Genomic DNA, 15,953 nt, shown 5'->3' on the forward strand with positions numbered 1-15,953 from the left:
TAAAATCCACAGTTATGATCCACAGAAGAGGACCAATTCAACCACTGGTCTACGCACCCTTTCTTATTGTTGCCTGAAATGTTTTTGTCCCACACAAATGAATTCATATTTTTCTGCTTTGTCATATTCTATATTTTACATCTGTATCACCCAATTCCTTTTTGTCAATATATGTGATTTGCACAGCCGTAATAGAAGGTGCAGAAACTATTATCAGTATTCTTCATTCTTCATTATCTACACTTCAAAGTGGATGTTTTCTGATATAAATATCTGTAATATCGTTCCTGCAGGCCTACACTATACATCATTTGATTGCCTGTATTCAGGATTTGGAAATCACGGTTGCATATAGCCTTCAGTTCTTACAACTTGAAAATAACAGTATCCTGTGATAAACTTGAAATGAAGCAGGCAGAAATGAAAATTGAAATAAGTAAGGGCTTAAACAGCACAGAGGCAAACAATCAGAGAAGAATAATATGAAAATTTTTGCTGCTCGCTTACCGATCCTTTTTTGCTGCTGGTTCCTCTTCCTCTTGGACAACTATCAGTGATTTTGGTTCTTCACAACTCTCCACTCGACGACGCTTTGCTGGCCGTCCTACTGGATTCTTGTGGAGCTCCTGAACTTTCCTACAACATTCCAATAATTTCATTTCAGTTTGGACTTCACCTTCCCCTTCCACTCTCAGTATTATGTGACTTTGCTTCACCTCTGTATATTTGATTGTATATTATTTTGGAATGTGCTTTTTGACAGAGAGATTACTTTTTATCTGTGACAGCAATGTTTGATTAAACAATCACAACCACACAAATTTAAACTGTAAACCAAAATTAAAATAATAATAATAATAAAACTCAGCACATAGTGAAGATGTTGAACCGCACGCACACACACACACACACACACACACACACACACACACACACACATGACCATTGTCTCTGCCGCCAAGGCCATACTCTGGCCTTGCGAACCAGAGACAGTTGACATGTGTGTCTGAGCTACATTTGAGTGAATATATATTGTGTGTGTGTATGTGGAAGGGGGGGGGGGTGTTTTGCCATTTCAGAAGAAGGCCTTCTGACTGAAAGCTTACATGTTTAGTAGTCCTTTTGTTGTGCCTGTCTGCAGCTCAACGTCCCCTCTATATAGTGAGTAGCAATCTATTCTTTTCATAATATCATCATTATTCCATCCTGGATATTCCATTGTTTAATAATAATAATAGCAAATGAAAAATATTGCTATAAAGACAATTTTTGTATGTAAATGTGACAATGTCCAACAACCGCTATCAGGATTTCCTTTCCTATGTAGTAAAGTTCACAATATTCAGCAAAGACTGCTCAGTATCAGTATCATTCAACATTTCCAAGTGATCATATTTAATCTCTAACTTTTTTCTGCATTTCAAAAATCTTATGTCATTAAAAGCCTTGGTAGCCCTGATGAGTTGAACCACACTTAATGTAAGAAACAGAAAGTATGCAAGACAAGTGTCCCAGCCTGGCTTCGCACAGGTAGCATGAAGTATCTATGAACAGATGACTTATCTGCCTTAGCGTGTTTTGTTTATGGGCCACAGTGTAGAGTTATGAATAAAATTCAAAGAACAACATTACAGACATGAATACCATCACTTTCACATAACTTACGCGATGTAACCAGTGCAAGCTAGGAAATGTGTGTTCCATACAGAATTGGAGTTGGAGTGATGTCTCATGGCAATGATGGGAATAGTTCGTGATGTAAGTAATATATTTACAACCAACTTCAACATTCTATGCGAACTGTGGATATATGAGTGAGTCAATATGTATTGCAGGCTGGCTGAGGTGGCACACATAAACGAAAAAATCAGAAAAAATGGGCATTATCTAAATGTTTAGCTCATGTTACAGCAGTCCTCTTGTGAAGCGTAGAACACCCTGTGATGCGTTATTCACACTCAATGCTGCAACTCCACGCTGAACATTCTTTATGACATAATTCTTCATTGTGGCACTCAAGGAATCGTGTCCACAGCTAGCTTTAATTCAAGAAAAGCTGAAAGTTGAAAATGAAGTCATCTGCTATGCTGCTGAAACAACATATTGTATTTAAATACCGAAAAGTTCCTGAAGTAGTTCTTACTTGTAGCATAAAAAATAAAGCACCATATATTTTGGATTCACACATCTTTCCACTGTGCAGTTGTTCTCAAATGACTGCAGAGAAACTATTGGTTAAAAATACCTGCTTCTTCCAAATTTTAAGTCTCACATTACAACTTGATGATTAGATGGTTATCTTTTTGTTTGTGGTCATAATTTTTTATGATACTTCAAAGGTGAGCACCTCACAACCCATTGTTTGAAGAATTTTCAGTGAATTAAGACTGCAAACTGTATTTGCCGATTTGAGGGAAGCAGATACTGACACTCAGGAATTATTGCCAAATTTTGAAATGCTTGTCTCTGTGTCATCGAGAGGTGATTGCTAGGTCAAAAGTTAGACTGAAAAAAGTGACCTTGCTGGGGTTCGACCCCACAACTTTTCCATTCTAGCTACATGCTCCATCTCTGAACCATCACACTAGCTGCATCTAAGAGTGCACTTGCTACATTCTCAGCACTCTGCTGCTCTCTTGAGTTATGGCAGTTGTTCATTAGGTGGCAACAGCATTTTCTTCACAACCTTAAGTTTAATGCATTCTAATTTAGAGCTTTTTAAGAAATATTTATAATTTATATGCAAAAATCTACCTCATGAATAAGTGTACCTATTAGTCAGAACCAGAACATAATCCCTACAGCAGTTTCTGAGATTAGCCTGTGTATACAGACGGACTCCAGCTAGCAACTTCAGTTTATATGTATGGAGATAATGGATGTGTCTAAAAATCTCCTTTTCATTTTGCAGTGCAACAAAAAATTTTCTTTGATTCTGAATGTTAAACATACCCATTTTCATTTATCCTTTTTAGGTACCCTAAAGCATAGCTGAAGATGGCAGCAACTAATGTTTTTTCCCAAAGTTAGTGATTTATTTGGTCTTTCCTAAACTGACTTTTTACCTAATGATGTTACCAAGTTATTTTTAAGCACAGAAGTACACACTACCCAACATTTCTCTTTCATACCTTAAGTGTGGTTCAATATGAGAGCGTTCAATTTTTTTTTTTTTTTTTTTTTTTTTTTTTTTTTTTTTTTTTTTTTAATTACTGGTGCCATATATCATTAAACCCTTGGACACAAAAATGTTCAATTTTTGGAGCTCTGCTCAACAATGCTAATTTTATCTTATCTTCTAATTTGAAATTCCAAAGCTGACATTATTTTCTCCAGTTTCCATCCAGTTTAGTATTCAATTCATTCTTAAAGGTTTGCCCTCAGCACATTGTGTCTAAAAACAGATTGGCTGCAGCATAAAAAAAAAAATTACTGGTACAGTAGATTTCATCTGTGTACAATAGTTTTTCATTCCTCTAGTCATGCTAATATGGGGTTTGTAGTCAATGTTTTGGTACACAGTTAGACCTATCTGTCTAGCGCAGAACTGGCAAAGTTTTAATCCTGGCCTCAAGTTTGAGGTTATCCATAGACCATCACAGTGAAATCCTGAATTAACCTGACTGGTGTAGTCTGTAACACTTCAGGCTGGGGGGTTACCTTCATAGTCTCGCATGTTATTGAATTTAGCATATGTTAAAATTCAGGAATAAGTAAGAAACACATATTTTTTGTTTTATCCAAAAAACTTCCTGCCCCGAGATACAGGCCTCCAAAGATGAAACTGCAAACACCGTTGTGAAGATGCGAATTTTGGAAAATCTTTTAAAATGCTGTATCCCTGTAACAGTTCTAGATATTATGTTAGAGCTTTTTGTTTGAAAGATAATTGCTTTATGATTACAATGGTATCCTCCATTTGGAAGTATCTGCAAAAGTTCTTTTACTATCGCCTTTTGAATATTTTTTATAATTTACATAATTTTTTTTTCCAAAAATGCCAATCCAGAACAGTTAGCTTTTTTTCTGTTGATTAGTACCATGAAGTACTATATTATTTTTAAAGGAGAGCTTTCACGTTTAAGTTGGACAGGTTTTATTTTAAAAAAATCATTTTTTTTTAACTTTCAAGGGTAAAGTATGTCTTCACTGAAGTTGTTTCTTACTAATTTCTTTGTTATAATGTTTATTTCTTATCATTTTCTTTGTTACAGTTATTTCTTATCAGTTTCTTTGTTGCAGTTATTTCTTTTCACTTTCACTGTTGCAGAAATTTCTTACACTTTGTTGTAGTTTCTTGCCAGTTTCTTTGTCGTGGTTGTTCACTCATTGCAGGTTTCTGTACTGTAGTTGTTCAGTGTTACATCTACATCTACATCTACATCCATACTCCGCAAGCCACCTGACGGTGTGTGGCTGAGGGTACCTTGAGTACCTCTATCGGTTCTCCCTTCTATTCCAGTCTCATATTGTTCGCGGAAAAAAAGGATTGTCGGTATGCCTCTGTGTGGGCTCTAATCTCTTCGATTTTATCCTCATGGTCTCTTCGCGAGATATACGCAGGAGGGAGCAACATACTGCTTGACTCCTCAGTGAAGGTATGTTCTCGAAACTTCAACAAAAGCCCATACCGAGCTACTGAGCGTCTCTCCTGCAGAGTCTTCCACTGGAGTTTATCTATCATTTCCGTAACGCTTTCGCAATTACTAAATGATCCTGTAAAAAAGTGCGCTGCTCTCCGTTGGATCTTCTCTATCTCTTCTATCAATCCTATCTGGCACGGATCCCACACTGCTGAGCAGTATTCAAGCAGTGGGCGAACAAGTGTACTGTAACCTACTTCCTTTGTTTTCAGATTGCATTTCCTTATGATTCTTCCAATGAATCTCAGTCTGGCATCTGCTTTACCGACAATCAACTTTATATAATCATTCCATTTTAAATCACTCTTAATGCCTACTCCCAGATAATTTATGGAATTAACTGCTTCCAGTTGCTGACCTGCTATATTGTAGCTAAATGATAAGGGATCTTTCTTTCTATGTATTCGCAGCACATTACACTTGTCTACATTGAGATTCAATTGCCATTCCCTGCACCATGCGTTAATTCGCTGCAGATCCTCCTGCATTTCAGTACAATTTTCCATTGTTACGATCACTCGATATACCACAGCATCATCCGCAAAAAGCCTCAGTGAACTTCCGATGTCATCCACAAGGTCATTTATGTATATTGTGAATATCAACGGTCCTACGACACTCCCCTGCGGCACACCTGAAATCACTCTTACTTCGGAAGACTTCTCTCCATTGAGAATGACGTGCTGCGTTCTGTTGTCTAGAAACTCTTCAATCCAATCACACAATTGGTCTGATAGTCCATATGCTCTTACTTTGTTCATTTAACGACTGTGGGGAACTGTATCGAACGCCTTGCGGAAGTCAAGAAACACGGCATCTACCTGGGAACCCGTGTCTATGGCCCTCTGAGTCTCGTGGACGAATAGCATGAGCTGGGTTTCACACGATCGTCTTTTTCGAAACCCATGCTGATTCCTACAGAGTAGATTTCTAGTTTCCAGAAAAGTCATTATACTCGAACATAATATGTGTTCCAAAATTCTACAACTGATCTACTTCTTGCCAGGAATTTTCCACAAATATCAATTCAGCTGTTGAATATTGTGCATCCTACAGTGAGAAGGTGCAAGTTTTTACTATTATTCCACAGACATTTTCAAAGAAAACAATTTTGAACCACTTTCCATCAGTATCAAAGTACACGGCAGACAAATCAAGAAATGTGAGGACTGTAAAAGGAGTCTTTGGAAGACCAGATCCCTATTATGGTCATCCTGTAGAAGCAGCTGAAGTTCAAATAGTGCAGACATTTTATCTCGAAGATAAATGGGACTGTTCTCGCCAGAGTGCCAACAAAATAGATGCTATAACTGTAACAGTGGAAGGTCAAAAAGTTGTGAAAGTGAAGATGTACATGACTTGCACTATTAAGGAAATGTCTGCAATTTATAAGAGCAACTATACAACCGCACATATGGGAAGATCAAAAATTTATGCACTACGACCAAAGTGGGTAGTTCCACACCCACCCAGAGATGTCTGTTTATGTGTGTACTGTGCAAATTTTGAACTTACTGGAGCACGTGACATATGACACCATGATTGGGCGTGTGAAGTCATTAGTAGTCTGTGATGTAAAGTGAAAGTCTTGTTTGTTTCAAAAATGTGGTGACTGCTCTGGAAAGGGAGGACTGTCTTTACAGACACTTGACCTGGAAGACATAGCAGATAACTCTGCAGAAATTACATATGTGACATGGGAGGAAAATAAACTAATTAAGAAAACTGTTGAAAACTGTTGCCTTTGACAGTTTCATTGATGAACTTTGTAAATGGTCAGTGAACGCAGTAACACACCAGTATCTGAAGAAATTGCAACACCCCCACCATGCAGAAGTGAAACGGTGTGTACAGGCTGAAGAACTATGATTAGTGCTGCACTGTGATTTTGCTGAGAACTGGTCTGTAATCCTCCCACAAGAAGTACAAGGGTATCATTGGAGTAATGACCAGGTTTCAATTTTTACAGGAGTTTTTTTTTTCAAAACAAGACCACAAGTGTTGCAGTTATAAGTGATAACACAGGACATGCCTCAGCACATGCTTTGCTAGCAATGTGCAAAATTCTTCAACTGCAAACAGAGACAAAGAAGATCATCATTATTTCTGATGGTGCTCCTAGTCATTTTAAAAATCGTTACCAGCTGTTTGAATTGAGTAAGTCACTTGTGCCAACTGACTGGGTATACAGTGCTACTGGTCATGGGAAGAGGCCTTGTGATAGTGATGATAGTGTAGGTGGCCTGCTGAAGCACCATGTTACAAAACATAATCTTTCCAGACCAAATGCAGCTGTGATTCAGAATGCTGAGGATTTTATGAGAGTCGTGGAATCTTTCACATCGACAGCCCTCACTGTTCTGTCCAAAGAGGAAATTGCAGAATTCCATGAGCAGAAAAAAGAAGAATGGTCCAAACAAACTACTCCTATAAAAGGAATTCAGAAGACACATTTTTGGACTCAAAGTGATGGGCGAACTCATATTGCACAAAAGAAGAAATTTAATTTGTTCAGCCAACACCTCAGAAACAGCAGGATAATATTCAGATTCACACACTGAGAAGGGGGATGTTGTGGCATGTGTGTATGACTGTGACTGATGAATTGCATAGATTGTAGACACCAGTGATGAGTCAAACAAAACTGTAGTGAACTTTACACTACCACATGGATCAGATACTAGATACAGGTTTTGCAGCTTATGGACAGCAACAACGCCATCAGTGCTCACTTCCTGTTCACAATATTCTAAAGACTGTAAGTGCTCCAGTTCCTATTGGTTCAACAGGAAGGCATCACTCTATATCAAAGGATGACACTGTAAAGATAAGGAGGAAAATCTGACTGGAGGAAAAGAACAGATTTTAGACAGATGAGTGGAGTATTTTAGTGAATTACTGAATGCAGAATCGGAAAACAAAGGTGGGGTTGATGCCAGTATGGCAGAAAAGGTGGAGTAGTAAGTAAACAGAGATGAACAGTGCCAGGGATCAGTAGCAGAACCCACACTGGAAGAAGTTGAAGTTAGTATCAAGACTCTTAAAAACGATAAAGCTTCGGGAGAAGACAATATTACAGCAGAAAAACTAGAAAGGGTTTTGCATGAGATTATAGTGGAAATACGGTGGAAAGAAAATATGCCGGAACAGTGGGGTAGAGGGAGACCAAGAGATGAATACACTAAACAGATTCACAAGGATGTAGGTTGCAGTAGGTGCTGGGAGATGAAGAAGCTTGCACAGGATAGAGTTGCATGGAGAGCTGCGTCAAACCAGTCTCTGAACTGAAGACCACAACAACAACATGTACATATGCACCAACAGAAGATGCAGAGTTGGTGGAAAAAGATGTATTCTATGAGCAAAAGGAGCAGAAAATAGCAAGGGTGGCAAAGCATGATGTTAAAGTGGTTAAGGGGGACTTCAATGCTCAAGTAGAAAAACGAATCACATACAGGAAAACAGCTGGTAAGGAGAGTCTGCATGATGTTTCTGATGATAATGGTATCAGACTAATTTATTTTGCCACGAGGAATAACATGATTATTAAAAGCACATGGATGCAAAAAAGGAAAGTTACATGGAGCTCCCCACATGGGATCACAAAAAGTCAAATTGATCACATACTCATAGATAGACGACATGTTTCAGATATATTAGAGGTGGATAGCTGTCGTGGTGCAGATGGAGGTAGTGATAATTATTTGGTGAGAATCAAATACAGACAGAGGGCCAATTATAGCCAGATCAAGAACGATGTCGCGCCAAGGTTTGATGATACCAAGTTAAAAAATGATGAAAATACAGTACAACAGTATAAAACTATCTTGGAAATAGACTTAATGAAGCCGAAGAGTAGGCAGGAGAAGATATTAAAGACAGATGGGAAACAGTTAAAGGAATAATACATGGGACAGCTGAAACTGTACTGACAGAAAGAAGCAATCGAGAACCCAGAGCTGGTTTGATGAAGACTGTAGGAGGAAGATAGAAGAAATAAATGAGGCAAGAAAAAGAATGCTGCAGAGGAGAACTAGAGGTACTGGAGAAAAATACAGGAGAAGAGAAGGGTAGCAGATAAGGAATGTATGAGGAAAAAAGAGAGAATTTGAAAAACGGTGGATTGATGTGTTAGAAGAGAGAGATACTGTTCAAGAAACAAGGAAATTCTATATGAGCGTAAATGATACAAGGAAAGGATTCCAACCCAGAGCAGTTTTATGTAAAGATAAGGAGAGAAATCTGATTGGAGAAAAAGAACAGATTTTAGACGGATGGGTGGAGTATTTTAGTGAACTACTGAATGCAGAATTGGAAAACGAAGGTAGGGTTGATGCTGGTATGGCAGAATAGGTGAAGAAGGAAGTAAACAGAGGTGAAGAGCACCAGGGATCAGTAGCAGAACCCACACTGGAATAAGTTAAAGTTAGTATCAAAACTCTTAAAAACAATAAAGCTCTGGGAGAAGACAATATTACAGCAGAAATGATAAAATCTGGTGGAGAAAAACTAGTAAGGCTTTTTCATGAGATTATAGTGGATATATGGTGGAAAGAAAATATGCCGGAACAGCAATACTCAGCCCTATACATAAGAAATACACTCCTGGAAATGGAAAAAAGAACACATTGACACCGGTGTGTCAGACCCACCATACTTGCTCCGGACACTGCGAGAGGGCTGTACAAGCAATGATCACACGCACGGCACAGCGGACACACCAGGAACCGCGGTGTTGGCCGTCGAATGGCGCTAGCTGCGCAGCATTTGTGCACCGCCGCCGTCAGTGTCAGCCAGTTTGCCGTGGCATACGGAGCTCCATCGCAGTCTTTAACACTGGTAGCATGCCGCGACAGCGTGGACGTGAACCGTATGTGCAGTTGACGGACTTTGAGCGAGGGCGTATAGTGGGCATGCGGGAGGCCGGGTGGACGTACCGCCGAATTGCTCAACACGCGGGGCGTGAGGTCTCCACAGTACATCGATGTTGTCGCCAGTGGTCGGCGGAAGGTGCACGTGCCCGTCGACCTGGGACCGGACCGCAGCGACGCACGGATGCACGCCAAGACCGTAGGATCCTACGCAGTGCCGTAGGGGACCGCACCGCCACTTCCCAGCAAATTAGGGACACTGTTGCTCCTGGGGTATCGGCGAGGACCATTCGCAACCGTCTCCATGAAGCGGGGCTACGGTCCCGCACACCGTTAGGCCGTCTTCCGCTCACGCCCCAACATCGTGCAGCCCGCCTCCAGTGGTGTCGCGACAGGCGTGAATGGAGGGACGAATGGAGACGTGTCGTCTTCAGCGATGAGAGTCGCTTCTGCCTTGGTGCCAATGATGGTCGTATGCGTGTTTGGCGCCGTGCAGGTGAGCGCCACAATCAGGACTGCATACGACCGAGGCACACAGGGCCAACACCCGGCATCATGGTGTGGGGAGCGATCTCCTACACTGGCCGTACACCACTGGTGATCGTCGAGGGGACACTGAATAGTGCACGGTACATCCAAACCGTCATCGAACCCATCGTTCTACCATTCCTAGACCGGCAAGGGAACTTGCTGTTCCAACAGGACAATGCACGTCCGCACGTATCCCGTGCCACCCAACGTGCTCTAGAAGGTGTAAGTCAACTACCCTGGCCAGCAAGATCTCCGGATCTGTCCCCCATTGAGCATGTTTGGGACTGGATGAAGCGTCGTCTCACGCGGTCTGCACGTCCAGCACGAACGCTGGTCCAACTGAGGCGCCAGGTGGAAATGGCATGGCAAGCCGATCCACAGGACTACATCCAGCATCTCTACGATCGTCTCCATGGGAGAATAGCAGCCTGCATTGCTGCGAAAGGTGGATATACACTGTACTAGTGCCGACATTGTGCATGCTCTGTTGCCTGTGTCTATGTGCCTGTGGTTCTGTCAGTGTGATCATGTGATGTATCTGACCCCAGGAATGTGTCAATAAAGTTTCCCCTTCCTGGGACAATGAATTCACGGTGTTCTTATTTCAATTTCCAGAAGTGTATGATAAAGGTGACCACGGGAATTAGAGAGGAATTGCACTGCTCTGTATAGCATATAAAGTATTAGGAAAAATCATGGCTGGGTGGTTAAGAACATACGTAGAAGAGTATTAGGAGACTACCAGTGTGATTTTAGAACTAACAGATCCACTACAGACCAGATTTTCAGTATCAGACAGATCCTTGAAAAATGTTATGAGTACAACATTGATGTCCACCAGCTGTTCATTGACTTCAAACAAGCTAATGATAGTATCAAAAGGGATCAACTTTGGAAGGCAATGCAAGAGGCAGGAGTCCCTAACAAACTGATAAGATTGGTTCAAATGACTTTCAGAAGAACAGTGGGCAAAATAAAGATTGAGGGCACTTTATCAAAGGCATCTGAAGTAAACCAAGGACTGCGGCAGGGTGATGTGCTCTCCACTATTCTGTTTAATGTCGCCTTGGAGAGTGTAAGGCGAAAGACACAAAGCAACAACCATGGGGGAACACTGTTTAATAGAGTGACTCAGGAGCATGTGTATGCGGATGATATTGATTTGTTATCCAGGAGGAAACAGGATCTGGAAGAGAAGCTTGAAAAAGTACAAGGATATGGTGCAGAGATGGGGCTGACCATTAACCAGTCAAAGACCAACATCTAGGAAAATATAAAGTGAAGGAGAAAGAAGCATGACTGTGAACAGAAAAGAATATGAATAGTGTTGAGAGCTTTAAATATCTTGGGTCACTGGTAGCTGAGAACAATGATATGAGAGAAGAAATACATGCAAGGATTGCCACTGGTAACAGGAGCTACTTTGCACTGGTTAAAGTGTTTAAAGCAAGGAGCCTTAGTAGGAATCTGAAGCTGACTGTGTATCGTTCAGTAGTTAGACCTGTGGTGATGTATGGTTCAAAGACCTGGAATATGACAAAAAATGATGAGGAGTTGTTGTTGAGATGGGAAAGGAAGATACTTAGGAAAATCTACAGGCCAGTGAATGATAGGGGGTTATGACAAATCAGAAATAATAAGGAGATCAGAGAGTTGTACAACAAACAGATATGGTGACAGAAATAAAGAGTAATAGACTATGTTGGTTGGGTCATATAGAAAGAATGGTGGAGAGCAGCACAGTCACTAAAGTTTTCAAAGCAAAACCCGGTGGACGTCATGTAAGGGACAGACCAAGGACCAGATGGCTAGACAACATGGAAGAGGACTTGAGAAGGATGGGAATGAGAAGATGGAGAGCCAAGGCAGCCAGCACAGAATAGTGGGCGGAGGTTGTCCAGGAGGCCAAGGCCCTACAAGGGCTGTAGTGCCAAAGAGTATTTGTAGTAGTAGTAGTAGTTCAGAATGCTATAATAATAAAAGAACTTTGGCAGTTAAGTCCAAAAGGAGGATTTCTTTGTAATCATAAAGCAATTATCTTTTTTAAAAAAAAAATCTAGAACTGTTCCAGAAATAAAGTATTTTAAAATTTTTTCTAAAATTCGCGTCTTCAAAATGGTATGTACAGTGTCATCTTTGGAGGGTTGTATATTGGAGCAGAAATTTTTTTGGAGAAAACAAAAAAAATACATGTTCCTTACTTAGTACTTCATTTTAACATATGCTAAATTCAATAACAACTGTGACTATGAAGGAATGATTTTTTTTCCTAGCCTGCCTGAATTGATAGGGGCTATCCCGGCTAGAGCAGTGAGGATGCTGCATTTAAGTTTATGTCATTAATATTATTACTATCATCATATTTTAAATGTTTTAATAAAATGATATCTACAGTATTTAGAATCAAAATTTTTCTTTTCCTAAGGATTCATGAGAACAAAGATGCACCAGATACTGCTGTAGTTGTTTAGTAGTGAAACATCACTGTTCAAGAAATGAATGAAATTTAAGTATTAACATACTGTAAACTATCGAGTTAACCATCTGCAAAATGTATAAGTAGCAGTAACACATATTTAATATTCATTAGCCAGTTGGATCTGGAGAAACTCTGACTGTTCAAGTATTGATAATACACTCCTGGAAATGGAAAAAAGAACACATTGACACCAGTGAGTCAGACCCACCATACTTGCTCCGGACACTGCGAGAGGGCTGTACAAGCAATGATTACACGCACGGCACAGCGGACACACCAGGAACCGCGGTGTTGGCCGTCAAATGGCGCTAGCTGCGCAGCATTTGTGCACCGCCGCCGTCAGTGTCAGCCAGTTTGCCGTGGCATACGGAGTTCCATCACAGTCTTTAACACTGGTAGCATGCCGTGACAGCGTGGACGTGAACCGTATGTGCAGTTGACGGACTTTGAGCGAGGGCGTATAGTGGGCATGCGGGAGGCCGGGTGGACGTACCGCCGAATTGCTCAACACGTGGGGCGTGAGGTCTCCACAGTACATCGATGTTGTCGCCAGTGGTCGGGGGAAGGTGCACGTGCCCGTTGACCTGGGACCGGACCGCAGCAACGCACGGATGCACGCCAAGACCGTAGGATCCTACGCAGTGCCGTAGGGGACCGCACCGCCACTTCCCAGCAAATTAGGGACACTGTTGCTCCTGGGGTATCGGCGAGGACCATTCGCAACCGTCTCCATGAAGCTGGGCTACGGTCCCGCACACCGTTAGGCCGTCTTCCGCTCACGCCCCAACATCGTGCAGCCCGCCTCCAGTGGTGTCGCGACAGGCGTGAATGGAGGGACGAATGGAGACGTGTCGTCTTCAGCGATGAGAGTCGCTTCTGCCTTGGTGCCAATGATGGTCGTATGCGTGTTTGGCGCCGCGCAGGTGAGCGCCACAATCAGGACTGCATACGACCGAGGCACACAGGGCCAACACCCGGCATCATGGTGTGGGGAGCGATCTCCTACACTGGCCGTACACCACTGGTGATCGTCGAGGGGACACTGAATAGTGCACGGTACATCCAAACCGTCATCGAACCCATCGTTCTACCATTCCTAGACCGGCAAGGGAACTTGCTGTTCCAACAGGACAATGCAAGTCCGCATGTATCCCGTGCCACCCAACGTGCTCTAGAAGGTGTAAGTCAACTACCCTGGCCAGCAAGATCTCCGGATCTGTCCCCCATTGAGCATGTTTGGGACTGGATGTAGCGTCGTCTCACGCGGTCTGCACGTCCAGCACGAACACTGGTCCAACTGAGGCGCCAGGTGGAAATGGCATGGCAAGCTGTTCCACAGGACTACATCCAGCATCTCTACGATCGTCTCCATGGGAGAATAGCAGCCTGCATTGCTGCGAAAGGTGGATATACACTGTACTAGTGCCGACATTGTGCATGCTCTGTTGCCTGTGTCTATGTGCCTGTGGTTCTGTCAGTGTGATCATGTGATGTATCTGACCTCAGGAATGTGTCAATAAAGTTTCCCCTTCCTGGGACAATGAATTCACGGTGTTCTTATTTCAATTTCCAGGAGTGTAGTAAGTACAGAAACATGTAAATTTTGTGCATCTCATGTGCTCAGTAAGGGTAAATACATAAGTTTCAATTTTAAACTGACTCTTTCATCATTATCTGGTCTTTTGACTAATAACATTTTGATAATATTCACTCAGGGAGTAAATGTTTTTCATTAAATTAGTTTCTCAGCTAAGTAGATTCACATTTTCATTCCTCTTTTTTGGGGGGAGGGGGAGGGGGGTCAGGAAATTTTGAGAATTTTGCTAATGTTTTATTTATGATCACTTGTCCATCTAACTTGCACAATAAACTTGAGCACGTGCCTGTTTATATTATCTTAAACCTCTTTATAATGAACCTAATAAAATACTCTTGTACAGTATTATTCAACATTTTAAAAAAAATATCACATTAATTTGGCAAGAAAGGGTTTGTTTAAAATACTTCAGAAATGCACAAAAACCAGCTTGCAATGAACCAAAGCATTCGATGAGGGAACTATTCGTGATGGTGATGAATTAAAAGAGCTCAAGAAGGCTGCCAGAGACAGGAAGCTATTTACTATAGTGACGAGCAATACAAAAAACCGAGAGATAAGAGACTCATTTTCTTGGTAAGTGGATTACAGATACAAAAACCAGGATATAAACTAATGCTTCTTGAGCACAAGAGACCTATTTTGGGAAAATTGGAAGAGGAAGAGGAAAGAGGAGGAGGAGGAGGAGGAGAGGTGGGCAGACAGACTATATAAATTAGTGAGTTAAATAAACTACTTTGAAACATACTATTCTAAAACAAAGTACCACAAACATTTCATTATTGTATGTGGAATATTGTTTCAACACTTATCAAAAATCAATCAAGTTAAGAAAAGGCATTTTTTTCACAACTGATACAAATATGAGGGAAAAATAAATTCTACAATATTCATACCATGTATTAAATCTCTCAATTTATGAAGTGTGTGAGAAAAGTAATGAGACTGACTTTTTATCCACCAACATTTCAAACAACAACATTGTCCCCTTCAAAACAGTTCCCTTCAGCAGCTATAACTTGTGGAATCTTGGTTGCAGTGCTGAAAAGCTTCAACCGGTACAGTCTTTAACACATCAGTCTTGTTCTTTTGAATGCTCTCCAGAGTCCCAAAATGACATTTCAATTTTAGGAAAATAAAAAAGTCACAAGAACTCAGATAAGGTGATTGGGGAGGCTGTGGAACAACAGGAATATCTCTTGAAGTAAAAATTCCGTGACAGAAGTGGTCATGTGACATGGGGCATTGTCAAGATGCAACACCCACTTGTCTGCAATGTCCGGTCTCACTCAATTCACCTTTCTCCTGAGCCTTTCAAGGACATCTTTGTAAAACATTTGGTTGACAATTTTTCCTGCAGAAACAAATTCTCTATGCACTATACCTTTACCGTCAGAAAAGCAAATAAGCATTGTTTTGATCTTTGATTTACTCATTCGAGCTTATTTCAGTCACGGTGATGCCTCAATGTGCCATTCCTTAGTTTGCTGCTTTGTCCCAGGATTGTACTAAAAAATCCAGGATTCATCACATATGGTCACATGACTGAATCATTCGTGGTCATTGGCAATCCTCTCAAGAAGATCAATGCACAAGTTTCTTTGACTGTCCTTCCAGTCAGTTGTAAGGTTTTTAGGCACTATTTTAGCACAAATTTTTTGCATGTGCAAATCTTTGGTCAAAATCTGAAGTTCGCTGAAAGTGTTTAACAGGCCACTCCCATCATCCATATTGTTAAATGTTAGCCTGGTCTCACAAAAGCATGCACATGTTCGATGTTTTCATTAGTTTTTGAAATTGAAGGTCTCCCTCAGCACGATTCATTTTAAATG

The 15,953-nt window shown here is 41.1% G+C and overlaps 1 protein-coding gene across 1 annotated transcript in view; it reads right to left on the bottom strand.

The window, feature by feature from the left end:
- Window positions 1-15,953, bottom strand: part of LOC126259894 (lethal(3)malignant brain tumor-like protein 3) — a 78,320-nt gene that overhangs the window by 4,638 nt on the left and 57,729 nt on the right. Inside the window, exon 13 of the mRNA XM_049956975.1 lies at window positions 508-636. Coding sequence (XP_049812932.1) covers window positions 508-636 — 129 coding nt within the window. The remainder of the gene's footprint in view (window positions 1-507; window positions 637-15,953) is intronic.

Source organism: Schistocerca nitens, chromosome 1, assembly GCF_023898315.1.
Source record: "Schistocerca nitens isolate TAMUIC-IGC-003100 chromosome 1, iqSchNite1.1, whole genome shotgun sequence".
In the NCBI taxonomy this organism is placed as follows: domain Eukaryota; kingdom Metazoa; phylum Arthropoda; class Insecta; order Orthoptera; family Acrididae; genus Schistocerca; species Schistocerca nitens.